Source organism: Erythrolamprus reginae, unplaced genomic scaffold (assembly GCF_031021105.1).
Source record: "Erythrolamprus reginae isolate rEryReg1 unplaced genomic scaffold, rEryReg1.hap1 H_2, whole genome shotgun sequence".
NCBI lineage: Eukaryota > Metazoa > Chordata > Lepidosauria > Squamata > Dipsadidae > Erythrolamprus > Erythrolamprus reginae.
In genome coordinates, this window is record NW_027248473.1 from 1,035,679 (window position 1) to 1,051,194 (window position 15,516).

Here is a 15,516-nt window from a genome sequence, read left to right on the forward strand (position 1 = left end):
TTATTTTTTTTAAAATAAAAATGTTATGGAGGGTATTTATATTCCAATCCAGATGATTCAGTAATTTTCAATCACTTTTGCCCCTAATCTCAGAGAAATCTGTACTACAGCCTAATGAAGAGTGTGTTTTCACTACCTTGGGAATAAACAGCCATCTTTTTGCCTGTACAAAGGATACTTTTCCGTCCCTGGTAAGTGGATTTCCTTGGATGTTGTTCTCCTTGACATGTCAATATGGCTTTTGCGTCATGACTCTTTATGGTTGGAGGTGCTGTGTTCATGGTTACAATTCATCTTTTCTCTCCATTTTTATAGCATATGTAAATAGGTCTCCCTCTGTCCCCTTATGTAAGCTTATAGCAAGATACATATTCAGATGCATACATACCCAGATCTTCTACTGGAAACATACCCATCAGTTTGACCTTTTCTGCAGGTCCCTCTCCCAGAGGCAATCCAAGTGTCACCAGGTGAGACAGAGATCCACCGAATGGAAGCTGAGGATGTAGCAAATCACCTGACGGCCTTCCACTGGGAACTGTTCTGGTGTGTCCATGAGGTGAGCATATCTCTTTCAGATATGTTTGAACACTGGCTGTCTGGCACATCATTTTCTCCAGTTGACTGTATGACTGTAACTTGTTGCTTATATCCTAAGATTTTTATTAATATTTGACCCCTATGACAATCATTAAGTGTCGTACCACATGATTCTTGGCAAATGTATATTTTATTTTATGTACACTGAGAGCATATGCACCAGGACAAATTCCTTGTGTGTCCAATCACACTTGGCCAATAAAAATTCTATTCTATTCTATTCTATTCTATTCATAATGTCTGCATGCAATGAGAGCTGCATTCAGAGATGTCTCAGATTCTTACTACTGTGTAATTTTATACTATACTGAGTGTTCTCTTGAGATGATAGATTTCTTTGGGTAGAGGAAACGTCTCAATAGGCCTATTCAAAATTTGGAAGGAGAAGTGTACTGTCTGCCAATCTTAATTTTTTTTAAAAAAATGACATGGAAAAGCTTGACTGATATTTTGCACTTTAAAATAGCAGGATGTTCTTATAACTGAATGTTTGGGGGAAAAATATGAGATTAGGAGCTTGCTCTCTGACACATTGGTTTGTGGGGTTTTTTGCCCGAGACAAAACATCATACATCATCATCCAATCATCACTGAAAAATGCTAGCAAATTTGCCATCATTACAATAACAACAGCACAAGAGTGACTGACCTGATTCTATTACTTTTTTCCCCCCAGTGGTGGTTAAACAAATATGGTGGTCATTAAGCAAATGTCATTGTCATTAATTGAAGCAATTGTTTGCTATGGGCTATTTTTTGCCAAAATCTGGAAGTAAATACCAGTTTTCAGCAGAAACATTGTAAAATGAAATCAAGGGATCGTGGGATGCTGCAAGTTGTCCTAAATGTGCTGAGCACACAAAATGTAGTCATGTTTGTGGATTTGAATTTTAGAACTAGGTCATAAGTACTCCTGGGAATTCTGTAATTTGGAATGGTCACTAAACAATCAGTTGTAATGTGAGGGGAGCCTATACAGTGATCCCTCGATTATCGCGAGGGTTCCGTTCCAAGACCCCTCGCGATAATCGATTTTTCGCGATATAGCGGTGCGGAAGTAAAAACACCATCTGCGCATGCACGCCCTTTTTTCCATGGCCGCGCATGCGCAGATGGAGCCGGGGAGCGACGAAAGTTCGGAAGCCGACAGGTTGCTTTCAATGTCGGCTGCCCCCGCCCCCCCAGCACCCGCTCGCCCGCCGTTCGCCACTCGCCCGCCTGCCCGGCCGGCCGGCCACTCGCTCACTCGCCGCTCTCCCATTCGCTCGGCTGGCCGCTGCCCGGCTGGGGAGGTGGATTCGCCGCCCCCACCAGCCCGATCTCTCTCCGGTGGCTGGGGAGGTGGATTCGCCGCCCCCACCAGCCCGATCTCCCTCCGGTGGCTCCCGCCCCCACCAGCCCGATCTGAGGAGGTGGATTCGCCGCCTTCGCCGCCTTCGCCTCGCTTCACCTCAGCTGCTGCCCGCTGCCTTCATCTTCTCCCCAAACTCCTCCTTCCCTGCCAAAGCAGCCACCGCAGTCGAGCGCGTGAGTGATGCAGGGCAGCCCAATGCCGCCGGGAGGGGAATCCAAGCCGGTGGCTGGAGACGCGGATCCACTGCCCTTGCAGCCCGATCTCCCTCTGTGTGTGGGGGGGGGGCGACGAACCGACGATCGGGGGCTGTCCGTCCCTGTTGGGTGGTGCAGGGCAGGCACAGGGAGGGAGGGAGAGAAAGGAAAGAGAGAGAGAGGGAGAGAAAATTGAATGAAGAAGGGAGAGAAAGAAAGAGTAAGAGGTAGAAAGGATAGAGAAAAAGGAAGAGAAAGGGAGAGAGAAGTGACTCTTGGTGATGACGTATGACGTCATCAGATGGGAAAAACCGTGGAGTATTTTTTAATTATTATTTTTTGAAAAATCGCGATATAGCGTTTCGCGAAGATCGAGATCGCGAAAATCGAGGGATCACTGTATAGAGAATATTCATTCATTTGACGTGCCATTTTATAGGTTGAACTGATCAATAAGACAGCTTGGATTTACTTAGCCTTATCTTTTCTCCAGTTCAGTTTTTACCTTCTTTCTCCTTGTTATGTGTGACATAGACTGATCAATGAAAGGAATTCATGTACATAAGACACTTAGCCTGGGTGAAGAGGGGAGGATTCAATCTGGGTCTCAGAAGGCCCATTGGTTACTCTCTTTCCTTTTCAATTTCTTTATAGCTAGAATTTGTGGATTATGTGTTCCATGGTGAACGTGGGCGACGGGAGACTGCCAATCTGGAATTGCTGCTGCAACGTTGCAGTGAGGTTCAGCACTGGGTGGCCACTGAAGTTTTACTCTGTGACTCTCTAGGAAAGCGGGCTCACTTGCTCAAGAAATTCATCAAGATTGCTGCTGTGTGAGTGCCATATTTTATTATTATTATTTATTTATTTATTAGATTTGTATGTCGCCCCTCTTTGAAGACTCGGGGCGGCTCACAACAAAAATCAAAAACAATATAACATTGCAACAAATCTAATATTAAAAGAGAACAATATATAAAACCCCAGCAATTTAAAACCCATGCAACACATACATACCAAAAACATAAAATATAAAAGCCTAGGGGAAATGTCTCAATTCTCCCATGCCTGGCGATATAGGTGGGTCTTGAGTAATTTGCGAAAGACAAGGAGGGTGGGGGCCGTTCTAATCTCCGGGGGGGAGTTGATTCCAGAGGGCCGGGGCCACCACAGAGAAGGCTCTTCCCCTGGGGCCCGCCAAATGACACGGTTTGGTCAATGGGATCCAGAGAAGGCCAACTCTGTGGGACCTTATTGGCCGCTGGGATTTGTGTGGTAGAAGACGGTTCCAGAGGTATTCTGGTCCACTGCCATATAGGGCTTTGAAGATCATTACCAACACTTTGAATTGTGACCGGAAACTGATCGGCAGCCAGTGCAGGGCCTTTTTTGGGCCTTTCTTTATAATGGGGTTATGTATAATAATAATAATAATAATAATAATAATAATTATTATTATTATTATTATTATTATTATTATTATTATTATTATTATTATAAATAATAATAATAATGCCACTGATGATACAGTCATAATACAGTCATAAGCCACTGATGATGATGGTTCTGCTTCTGTTACTTGAAATGAATGGTTAATGTTTCCCCAATTTTCAAAGCCCCAAACTCTTTTTATATGGGTTGCATGGGTGATGCAAGTAAACAACAGCAGAGTTTAATCGCACAGTTGTGGCTGCCATCTGGACTTTTTTGACAAATGAACACACATGCAGTTGCTGGCTACAAGAACATGCTGCGTTAAGGGAAATGGGAGATAATTGAAAATATTCAACTTCTGTGAATTTCAAGCAGTCCCAAAGAGAGGATGAATTAAATCCTCACAAGGTTATAGGCAATCATCTTCCTCTGCAGTTACAGGCAATTCATATCCTCCCTTGGCCAACTTCCAGTTATTTAATGAATATGTTCCAATATCTTAAAATTGTAAAATAAGAATATTGGAATTCTGAGAGGTCTGCAGAATATACTTTAAAATCTTAGCTTTCAAATTTTCTCCTTTCTTGTTCTGTTCATAATGTTCCTCTCTGCTTCCTCCCTGCATGGTCAATCCACTTCCCTTCTCTGTTGGTTCCTTTAAGGTTAATGGCTAGAAGGTCAAACTTATCTCATCATCCTGGTTGGCTTAATTCCCAATGACAGTTGAGCCTTTGCTCAAGCTTCCTTCCCAGATTGTTTACTAGATGAGGGGATGTTGCAGAAGAAAGGCCTGGAGGAGAAGGAAGAGGTTGAACACAGCTATGTAACACACTAGGTGACAAATTATGGCCTTGAGGGATATTTTCAGGTTAGAGATGTGCTCTAAATTCCTGGATTTGCAAAAGCTATGGTTTGATTACAAATGATGTTTATATCCTATGGATTTCATGGAGGACAGTGTTGCCCTTTCTCTCGTCATTTACCTAGCTAGCACTTTTAATATCCTGCTAATCATTTTGTATAGGTTGAGTTTTACATCCCTTTAGCTGTATCTCGGCCACCATGAAGACACGTATATTTGAATTTGGTAGTTTAGATTTTACTGATGATAAAGTCACATCCCTTTTCATTTCCCTTGCCACCTCCTGCTTTTCTTTGAGCCTTGGCAGTCTACCTGGGCTCAGAAGCTTGAGAAGAGAAGGTGGAGGCATTTATTTGCACCTTTTTCTATCTCCTCCTCTCCTCCTCTCCCTCTTACTCAAATGGCACTTGAGAGTGAAACAAGGTAGAAAATTTGACTGCAATTAAAGTAACACAGATTTAAGGGCATTAACTTCAAGCCTCAATCAATAAATGCTCAGTCTTACACATTGGCAAAAATAATCAGAACACAAAATACATACTAGATAATCACGACCTTGTTGACCACTCGGTAAGGGACCTTAGAGTACTCATCTCTAATGATCTAAGTGCCAGAGCCACTGCATTAAGAGTGGTTAACTTATTTTTGCATAGCTCCTTCTCTGGTAATATTGTACTTTTCACTGGATCATATAAAACATTTGCTAGACCAATTCTCGAATGCAGCTCATCTGTCTGGAACCCATTCTACATATCATACATTAATGCAATTGAGAACATCCAGAGACATTTCATGAGTATTACACTCCACTGTTCGCAGCAGAATACCTTATGCCACCAGACTTGAAATTTTGGGCCTAAAAAAAATTAGAACTACACCATGTTCGATCTCACCGAAGTGTAGCATACAAAATTATCTGCTACAATATCCTACCTGTCAATGACTACTTCAACTTCAAATGCAACAATATATGAACTGACTACAGATACAAATGTAATTTAAACCGCTCCAAACTTGATTGCTAAAAATTTGACTTCAGCAAAAGAGAAGTCGATGCTGGAATATATTACCTGACTCTGTAGTTTCTTCCCCAGCCCTGCAAAATTAACCTTAGATTGTCTACCATTGACCTCACCCCATTCTTAAGAGGTCTGTAAGGGATGTGCACAAGCACATCAGCATGCCTACCATCCTTGTCCTAACGTCCCTGTGTATTCATAGAAAATAGAAACAGAAGATTGACAGCAGAAAAAGACCTCATGATCCATCTAGTCTGCCCTTATAGTATTTCCTGTATTTTATCTTAGGATGGATATATGTTTATCCAAGGGTGGGCTACTGCCCGGATGGGGGGGAACGCAGTGGGGTAGCAAAAATTGAGCTCCACCCTAGAGCTCCCAATTTGCACTGAAAGATATTGAAAGAAAATACATAAGCCACGCCCACAGCGCGGTAGTAAAAAATTTGGTAGCCCTTCATTGTGTTTATCCAAGGCATGTTTAAATTCAATGGATTTACCAACCAGGTCTGCTGGAAGTTTATTCCAAGCATCTACTACTCTTTCAGTAAAATAATATTTTCTCACATTGATATTTCCCCCAACTTAACCACAGATTGTGCCCCCTTGTTCTTGTGTTCACTTTCCTATTATTCGTAAAATATGTACTCATAACTATGCTTGTTCTTCTTATATATTCACAATCAAGTTTGATACTTTAGTCATACTTTGTCTGTATTCACATACACAATTGACAAAATAAATAAATAAATAAATAATTTCTTATGCATATAAGTAGTAAGGTGATAGGTCCAAGGGGGCTATGAAAGCAGCCAAGACAGCTTCTTCTATTTTACTGACTGATATCAGACTAAATTAAATTAAGAGCAGAGATGGTACAATCAGTTGAAACTGCTCAGTTTTAATACTTTTTTGGTATGGTTCTTAGCTACTTAAAAAAATTTTTTTTTTCTCCCCATAGATGTAAACAGCATCAGGACATGTTAACATTCTATGCTGTGGTTATAGGACTGAACAATGCACCTGTCAGTCGTTTACGCCTCACCTGGGAGGTAAGATGATGAAGAGAAATGTTTTTTTGTGTATTTGTAATCTCAGTTTGTCTTTTTCTCTCTCACACACACTAGTGTTTTACCCAGATTTGCAGTTAAACTTTTATATTTTTAAACCATTTCAAATGGTCAAAGAGGTACAATATAATATTTTAAAATTTTAAATGCATCCCGACAAATTCTCATTATACTATTATCATCTTAAAAACAATTTAAAACTACTGGACATTAAATCCAGGTTAAATCCATAATTCATTATGACTGCAATAGATGCATTTCATTTGGACAAATCTGAAGTATTTACTTCATTTCAATTAGAAACATAGAAACATAGAAACATAGAAGTCTGACGGCAGAAAAAGACCTCATGGTCCATCTAGTCTGCCCTTATACTATTTTCTGTATTTTATCTTAGGATGGATATATGTTTATCCCAGGCATGTTTAAATTCAGTTACTGTGGATTTATCTACCACGTCTGCTGGAAGTTTGTTCCAAGGATCTACTACTCTTTCAGTAAAATAATATTTTCTCATGTTGCTTTTGATCTTTCCCCCAACTAACTTCAGATTGTGTCCCCTTGTTCTTGTGTTCACTTTCCTATTAATTGGTTCATTCTATGAGATCTTTGCTTACTTGCCTCTAATAATGTCACAAAACTCTTTTAGCAACACCCTTTTTGTGCTTTGCATTCATCTCTTTGGGAACTGTAGTTTATACAGGTGGTGACAGTAAATTTCCAGTACTGTCCATTTCATGGTGTGAAACCTATTAGGCTTTTTTAAAAACTCATCACTCATTAAGAGAAATTAACTCATTCTGGTGAATTGGAAGCAGGATCAGAGTCAATAATAAAGCAGATTTCTTGATGCTGGTATAATTATTTTTAAATTCAAAATGGTTGAATAACACTTTATCTTATCACTGAAAGGTCTTTGAAAATTAGCAATAGTACACTTCTAGTTATGATTTACGGCAACCATAGTTCCCATTTTAAAAATTCTGGTTTATGGTTTAGGGCAGGCTGCAGGAGCTGAAACTGCACAATATAGCAAGTCATAATCAAACCAAATCTTCAGGACTTGATGTGATATATGAAATCCAGTTTATTTGGCTCTAGCACATGAAAAGCAAAAAATTGGGGAAAGCCCATATAAGGGCAGCTTGTGCAGTATCACTTGTTTCCAGAGAGAAAAGTTATCTAATCAGATTGGAGGAGCCAAGCACAGTAGGAAGGGTTGAATTTTCAGCCAGTAAGCTATTATTATCTTCTAGCCCCTAACCTAAATTTAAGGCATTCATGTCATAATTCCCAATTGGGTATTTGATATCCCTCTTGGTGGATGTAAGATTAGAGAAAGTTTGTTTCTACAGTTTCCACTGATGCTTTCTTCAAAAAAATTCTTGTGCCATTCAACTCACAAAATTCTTCAGTCAGCATGGGAAATTCTGGGGTTTGAAGTCCACACATCTTGCCAAGTTTGAAAGATACTGGTTTATAAAGCTGTCTGTATTCCTTCCTTAGCATGGTTAGATTTTGTAGACACTAAGTAAAAGGGTGTTAATTCCATCTTGAGGAGCAGCATTAAATGGCTTTGATTATATGTTTGTCTTGCTGCAGGAACCAATCTGGATCAGTTGCCGGGACCAGACATTTTGTCTTCTGAGCTTTTGGAGTCCTGTTGGTGCCCAGATAGAGAAAAGTTCCTTGATTTAGGCTCCAGCATGAATCTGAAAACTCGGAAGACAAAATCTCTGGTCCTGATGACCGACCCAAATTGGATCCTGCAGGATTATCTTGGGACACCTACATTGGCCTTCAGTCTTGCTTTTGTGATCACAAGAATGAAGAATGGGTGAACTATTAGTCAGCAGTGTTGGAAAAGATGGTTACCACACCTTATTATGAAATAGCTATCCTTTGCACCTTTTTTTTAAACTTGAGAGCCAGACAGTGCTGGTGATAAATCATTGCATTTTAATTTTTCCGATATTTTCAGGCTGTCTTTATTTTCAACATGATTTATGGTAATTTATTCTTTCTTACTTTAAAAAAGGAGAAAAATTAGATGTGCCCTGCATAAGAAACCATTTAGCTAAAGAAAGCTTGATATGTACAAATAGTTGGCACAAGTGAAAATGTTTTTATTTACTCAGATATTTTAGGTTTATTAGGAGTCACTAGTTTTATATTATAATTATTATATTGCACTTTTTAAATATTTATTTGTTGTAAGTAGTTTCTGCACTTCTAGAAAGCACTAACATTTAACATGCTCATATTTAATCTGTGTCTGTCAATGGTTTATTTACATGCAAAGCATTATTGTTAAGCATCTAAAATGTGTTTTTATTTCATTGTAGGCTGTCTGCTTACAACTGAAAGTGTGTTACTTGGCAGACCTGATAAATACTTCTTAGTTGTCCTTGTTGCGTTTGGTAAAACTTGAAAGATAATAAAGAATAAAAGCTAAACCCCACTTTATAGTAATAAAAAATGAGGAAAAGAGATTCAGTTGGAAATAGCAAAAGTAGCTAAAGCTGCAAAGAAAGCTTTTAATAAAAATTGGATGTCTCTTCTGAGGATAATACTTGTTTCCAAGTAAATATGGTAGAACAATGCTGACTTTAAGGAAGATCCTGCTGCATTAAGTGGTTTTATATTAAGTGCTGCATGGAATAGCTGTTTTAATGTTCCTTCCCCTGTGGCTACAGGTAATTGCAAAAAAGGGCTGTAAGGATATCAAAAGACTCTAGTCCAGAATTCATTATTTTTCTTACACTTTCTGAAAATCAGGTAAAAAAAACCCCTTGCTACAGCAACAGAGTGGAAAACTGAGATTATCTGCTGTAAGCCACTAAATTTTGGAAGATTTACAGTTGTACTATAGTGAATTACATTCACAATGTACCTTTTGGCTGGTTCTGCAAGAGCCACTTTTCCTGTTTATCAGGAATTGAGGGTACACATAGTTTTTAATAGTTGGGTTTCTACTATAATTTCAAATAATCTTTGGCATCAGATTGTTGACATCAAACAGAGATGCAAACAAGAAGCATCTATGATCCAGAAAATTCAGTGGTAGGTTTCTTATTTGAGAACCGTTCCTCATGAAACTTATATAACAGGATTTTAAGAAGTAGGATTTCAGCATTAATGGTGAATGTTTCCCTGTTATGATTTACTTATTTAGTTTTCAGTTCTGAATAAGTGTTGGGTTTATATAATTTATGCAAAGTGTAGTATTTTAATTTTGGGCTCTACAGTCATCTGATTCCATGTTGTGTTGTATTAAACTATGATTTGCCTAATGCACCATAGCATAAAAATCAATCAAATAAATAAATAAATAAAGTTTACAACTCATAATAACTAATTCATATAATAATTGAAAATGCACAATAATTTTGATAAAATATCTATCAGGACTTCAGAGAATCCTTGTTCTTCTTTCTAAATTAGTAATTGTAAATGCTAAAATATACCTTCTGAATATAACATATAATTCTAACTTCTTAGGAGAAAATCAAATCTAAATTATCATGTATAAAAGAAACCACATGAGTAACATGCAGGCATATGAGCTCACATTTTATGTTCGGAAATATATAAATACATATATAAATTCATAGAATGTAAGTGTTGAAAAGTGTTTTATTAATGGATTTAATGGATCTAGCTCAGATCCAAGAACCAGATCCTCTATTCTATGTGATTATTATGCAGCATATGTACATTCATTCAAAACAGGATGCAAGGATATACAGTAGTCCCTCGCTATACCGCGCTTCACCTACTGCGGCTTCACTTCATTGCGGGTTTTCAAGAAATATTAATGAGAAAAATGATTCGCGGATCTTCGCTGGTTCGCGGGTTTCTGAGGAAGTCGATCGGCAGATTTAAACAGCCCGTGGAACTCGATCGGCAGGTTTTTTTAAAAAAAAAAATCTAAAATTGTAAATACTGTATTTAAATACTGTATCTAAAATAAATACTGTGTGGGAAGGGTTTATAAACACTTAAAACAATGAAAACTTACCAAACAATTACAATATAAATACTTAAATAAGTACTATCAGTCGATAAATTCCCCATCGCGGATTTCACCTATCGCGGCCGGGTCTGGAACGTAACACCAGCGGTAGGTGAGGTCTTACTGTACTCGTATCACTTCTTATGCATTGAAAGAAGCTGGAAGCCATTTTGTAATGTATGTGGGCTTAAATTACCACAGCTCAGGGTTTAACACGCTAATTAGCCAAAATACAGTCCTAAATGCAGTTTTGCAAATTGCATGTCAGTATTACAGGAGAATTATATATAATTTTATTATAATTATATTATTAAATTTATCTTCCACCTATCTAATTTTGAAGCAACTGAGTGACTTATAGCATAAAATACATTAAACTCATAAAATATAAATATTCCATCCCAATAAAATGACAATATAAACAAAATAAAAGTATTGTCACAAGATGGAGTAGGAAGGAACCAGATGCATGGGGGCGGGGTAGATGGAATTAACTCTTAATTAATCAATCGTCTCTGGTGCGAAGTCTACTGAAGCCCCAAACCATCCGGCAGAACCAGGTCTTAAGGCTCAGAGGGATGGGGGCTGGTCTCACCTCAGAGGGTGTGATATTCCAAAGGGCAGAAGCCACAGCAGAAAAGGCTCTTCTCCTGGACCCTGCCAACCCAAATTACTTGATTGACAGGATCCGCAGTATGCCCCCTTTGCCAGCACGGGTGGGGTAAGCCAGACCTTTAGGGCAAGATGGTTCCTCAAGTTAAGCTGCAGTCTAACATTCATTAAAAAAAGCAGATCTAAGAAAACATTAGAAAACAGCATAAATTCTCAGTTCAAATTTCTAAACAGTTTTGCCTGTTTAACGACTTTCCCTTATCTGAAGTCTCAAAGGGTTATCTACCTAATGCCTGAAAATTAGGTGAAGACAAGTTTGTGCTTCATTCTTCATTTTACAAAGAATTCCATTAAACCAGGGATTAATGTAAGCCCCAATGTGGTCATTTGTTTTCCTCCAAAATATCAGCTGCTTCTCAAAAGCTATGCATAGCTTTCATACTGGGACACTTCTGAGACTTTATTATCTCCTCACGGCGAAATCTTTATTTTTTGTCAAAGCAGTTGGAAGGGAAACAATTTGAAGACATGCCTTCCTCCTCTTTAAATGGTAGCTTACTCAATTTACTTTCAGTCAACATCTGCAAGTTTTCCACAGTGCTTAGCAGCCTTTTGTCTGGATAGATTAGCCCACATCCATCACTGAAGACAGACTGAACAGGACAAACTCTGCTTTGACCGGATTGTTTTTAAAACTTTCTGTCCATTTAGAACTCTTTATATCGCTGATATCATTCTGTTTGTTTTTATTCCAGAAGCTTCCAGGCAAATTTAAAAACTTGTTTCGTAAATTTGAAAACCTCACGGTAAATCATTCATATTTCCTTTATAAAATAACTGGTGAAAAATTTGTGACTAAAAGGAATAAAAAATGTGCAACGCAAACAGCAAGAGCATCCAGTTCAAATATTTTATTTTATTTTAATCTCACTTTATTATAAACCTTGAATTCTCTCTCTTTTTCTCTGACATCAAAACTAGATTTTAGGCTACCGTATTTCACTTCCAACAATTAAGATAAAGCTTTTCCCATTATTAAAGTCAGTTTAGATGCTGAAAATCCTAATGTTGTCTAGCAGTCATTCATTTCTTTTCTTAATACAGTGGTTAATAAACAGTGTCCTAGATAGTCTCCTAGGTAGTTTTTATTTTTATTTATTTTTTTATTTATTGAGGAGCTGCTAGAATCAAGTGGCAACAAATGGACAGTTTACCTGAAAAACAGACCCATTTGTTTGAGCTATGGCAGAATTTTTAATATTCGTAGATTCTTGGCTGTCAGCTAGCATGAAATAAATATAGACCAAGAATGTTGCTTGAAATGCCTTTTAACACTGTGATATTAAAAAAAATGGAGAGGTGGGGAAACTAATCACATAAATAGTTTTTCATCATGAAGGTCCACATTCTTAAAAAAGATATTTTCCCCTTTCTTTTTTCCTCCCCTGTTCTTTCAAAGTAGTAATCCTAAATCTGCATAGTTCAAACAGTCATTATTATGATTGGAATGATTTTGAGCCTCCTAGCCTCAAGAAGGATTCATATTTAACACATTTAATTGATTATATCCATGGCTTGTTCTCTATAGTTTAACTAAAAGGGGGGGGGGGTGAGGGAATGGCTGCAGCTGATTCTGTCTCTGCTTTTATCTCAGAAAATGTTGAGTTTTTCATTTCTTTTTTGCATTTTAGGATCCCTGTAGGAATCATAAAAGCTACAGAGAAGTTCTGTCCAGGATGAAACCACCCGTTATCCCCTTTGTGCCCCTCATCCTAAAAGGTTAGTGGTACTTGATGGATCTGGAGTCCTTGCTTTTCTCAAATGGAATGTGTGGAAAACTGTCACATTGACTGGATGATGTCACCCTCAGCTTGTCTTTCTCCTAGCACAGAAACAATTTACCATTGTGCTTTTCTGCCCTGTTTAAAAAACTGGTGTTTTTTTTAAAAAACTAGGTAGGCGACTTTTGTCCTGGCAGAAGTTTAGTCACAGGAGCTTTCCTTTTACTTTTTAATCAGTCTAGGTGAGAGATCTCCAACCTTGGTGATTTATGGATTTAACTCCCAGAATTCCCTTCTCTAGGCAATATTTCTTTCTATTGGTTGTTGTGTGAAGTTCCTGGTGGCATCCTTCCTGTCCAGTTATTAGCTGTTGCTCTGAATGGACATTTCCAGCACCTCTTTATGGATGAAGAGGAGCATGCTCATGCAAAGCTTGAATTGCTCTCTGCTATTCACTTATGTAATACAGTGTTCCCTCGATTTTCGCGGGGAATGCGTACTGAGACCGCCCGTGAAAGTCAAATTTCCGCAAAGTAGAGATGCGGAAGTAAATACACTATTTTTGGCTATGAACAGTATCACAAGCCATCCCTTAACACTTTAAACCCCAAAATTGCAATTTCCCATTCCTTTAGGAACCATTTAGATTATTTACTCACCAGGGTTATTTATTAAAGTTTATTTAAAAAAATATTTATTAAAAGCAGACAAAGGTTTGGTGATGACATATGACGTCATCGGGCAGGGAAAAACATGGTATAGAGAAAAAACATGAAGCATTTTTTTAATTAATATTTTTGAAAAACTGTGGTATAGACTTTTCGCGAAGTTCGAACCCGCGAAAATCGAGGGAACACTGTACATCAATTGGGGAAGCAGCAGCTGGTCAGAGAGGGCTAGTTCCTTGGCTTCCTCCCTGCCCCTTCTTCCCACTGGCAGAGGAGTGACATATTGGACTTTTTAAAAAAAATAAACCAATCAAGATTGACAAGAGTTTTGCAGGAAGTGCCAGGCATGAGGAGGAACGCAAACAAAAGATCTGTCAATAGAAACCGCATGCCCTGAAGCCAATGCAGGCATAGAAAGAAAATCAACCAGTGCTTTCCAGCAAGACTGGGAGAGATTAAAAAAACAAGAAAATCAAGAAATTGGTGGCTGTAATAATCACCATCAGATAGAACATTTGGTGAACACTATTGCCAATTTTAGATTTGAGTAGAAATCTGGATTTCAGGTAGCTCTTTTTTTACAAGGATTCATTTAGCGACCATTCAAAGTTGCAATACCACTGCAATACTGCGCCGGCTGGAGGGGTTGGGAGTGGGAGGCACTGTTCTTCAGTGGTTCTCCTCCTACCTCTCTGGCCGGTCGCAGTCGGTGTTAGTGGGGGGCCAGAGGTCGACTCCTAGGTTTCTCCCTTGTGGGGTGCCTCAGGGGTCGGTCCTCTCCCCCCTGCTATTCAACATCTACATGAAACCGCTGGGCGAGATCATCCAAGGACATGGGGTGAGGTATCATCAATATGCGGATGATACCCAGCTTTACATCTCCACCCCATGCCCAGTCAACGAAGCGGTGGAAGTGATGTGCCGGTGCCTGGAGGCTGTTGGGGCCTGGATGGGTGTCAACAGACTCAAGCTCAACCCGGATAAGACGGAGTGGCTGTGGGTTTTGCCTCCCAAGGACAATCCCATCTGTCCGTCCATCACCCTGGGGGGGGAATTATTGACCCCCTCAGAGAGGGTCCGCAACTTGGGCGTCCTCCTCGATCCACAGCTCACTTTAGAACAACATCTTTCAGCTGTGGCGAGGGGGGCGTTTGCCCAGGTTCGCCTGGTGCACCAGTTGCGGCCCTATCTGGACCGGGACTCATTGCTCACAGTCACTCACGCCCTCATCACCTCGAGGTTCGACTACTGTAATGCTCTCTACATGGGGCTACCTTTGAAAAGTGTTCGGAAACTTCAGATCGTGCAAAATGCAGCTGCGAGAGCAGTCATGGGCCTACCTAGGTATGCCCATGTTTCACCATCACTCCGCAGTCTGCATTGGTTGCCGATCAATTTCCGGTCACAATTCAAAGTGTTGGTTATGACCTTTAAAGCCCTTCATGGCATCGGACCAGATTATCTCCGAGACCGCCTCCTGCCGCACGAATCCCAGCGACCGATCAGGTCCCACAGAGTGGGCCTTCTCCGGGTCCCGTCAACTAAACAATGTCGGTTGGCGGGCCCCAGGGGAAGAGCCTTCTCTGTGGCGGCCCCGGCCCTCTGGAACCAACTCCCCCCGGAGATTAGAACTGCCCCTACTCTTCCTGCCTTCCGTAAACTCCTTAAAACCCACCTTTGCCGTCAGGCATGGGGGAACTAAAACATCTCCCCCTGGGCACGTTTACTTTATGCATGGTATGTCTGTGTGTGTGACTGTTAGCAAATGGTTTTTTTTTAAATATTTAAATATTTTACATCTGTTTGATTGCTTATGATTTGTTTTTTACATGTTGTGAGCCGCCCCGAGTCTTCGGAGAGGGGCGGCATACAAATCTAAGTAATAAATAAATAAATAATAAAAGGGAT

General features: G+C 39.5%; 1 protein-coding gene across 2 annotated transcripts in view; it reads left to right on the forward strand.

The window, feature by feature from the left end:
* LOC139155457 (rap guanine nucleotide exchange factor-like 1) overlaps nt 1-15,516 on the forward strand; it is an 88,103-nt gene that overhangs the window by 49,425 nt on the left and 23,162 nt on the right. For both annotated transcript variants that reach the window (XM_070730592.1, XM_070730593.1), the window contains exons 7-12: nt 94-191; nt 437-559; nt 2,803-2,981; nt 6,424-6,514; nt 11,915-11,965; nt 12,851-12,938. In XM_070730592.1, coding sequence (XP_070586693.1) covers nt 94-191; nt 437-559; nt 2,803-2,981; nt 6,424-6,514; nt 11,915-11,965; nt 12,851-12,938 — 630 coding nt within the window. The remainder of the gene's footprint in view (nt 1-93; nt 192-436; nt 560-2,802; nt 2,982-6,423; nt 6,515-11,914; nt 11,966-12,850; nt 12,939-15,516) is intronic.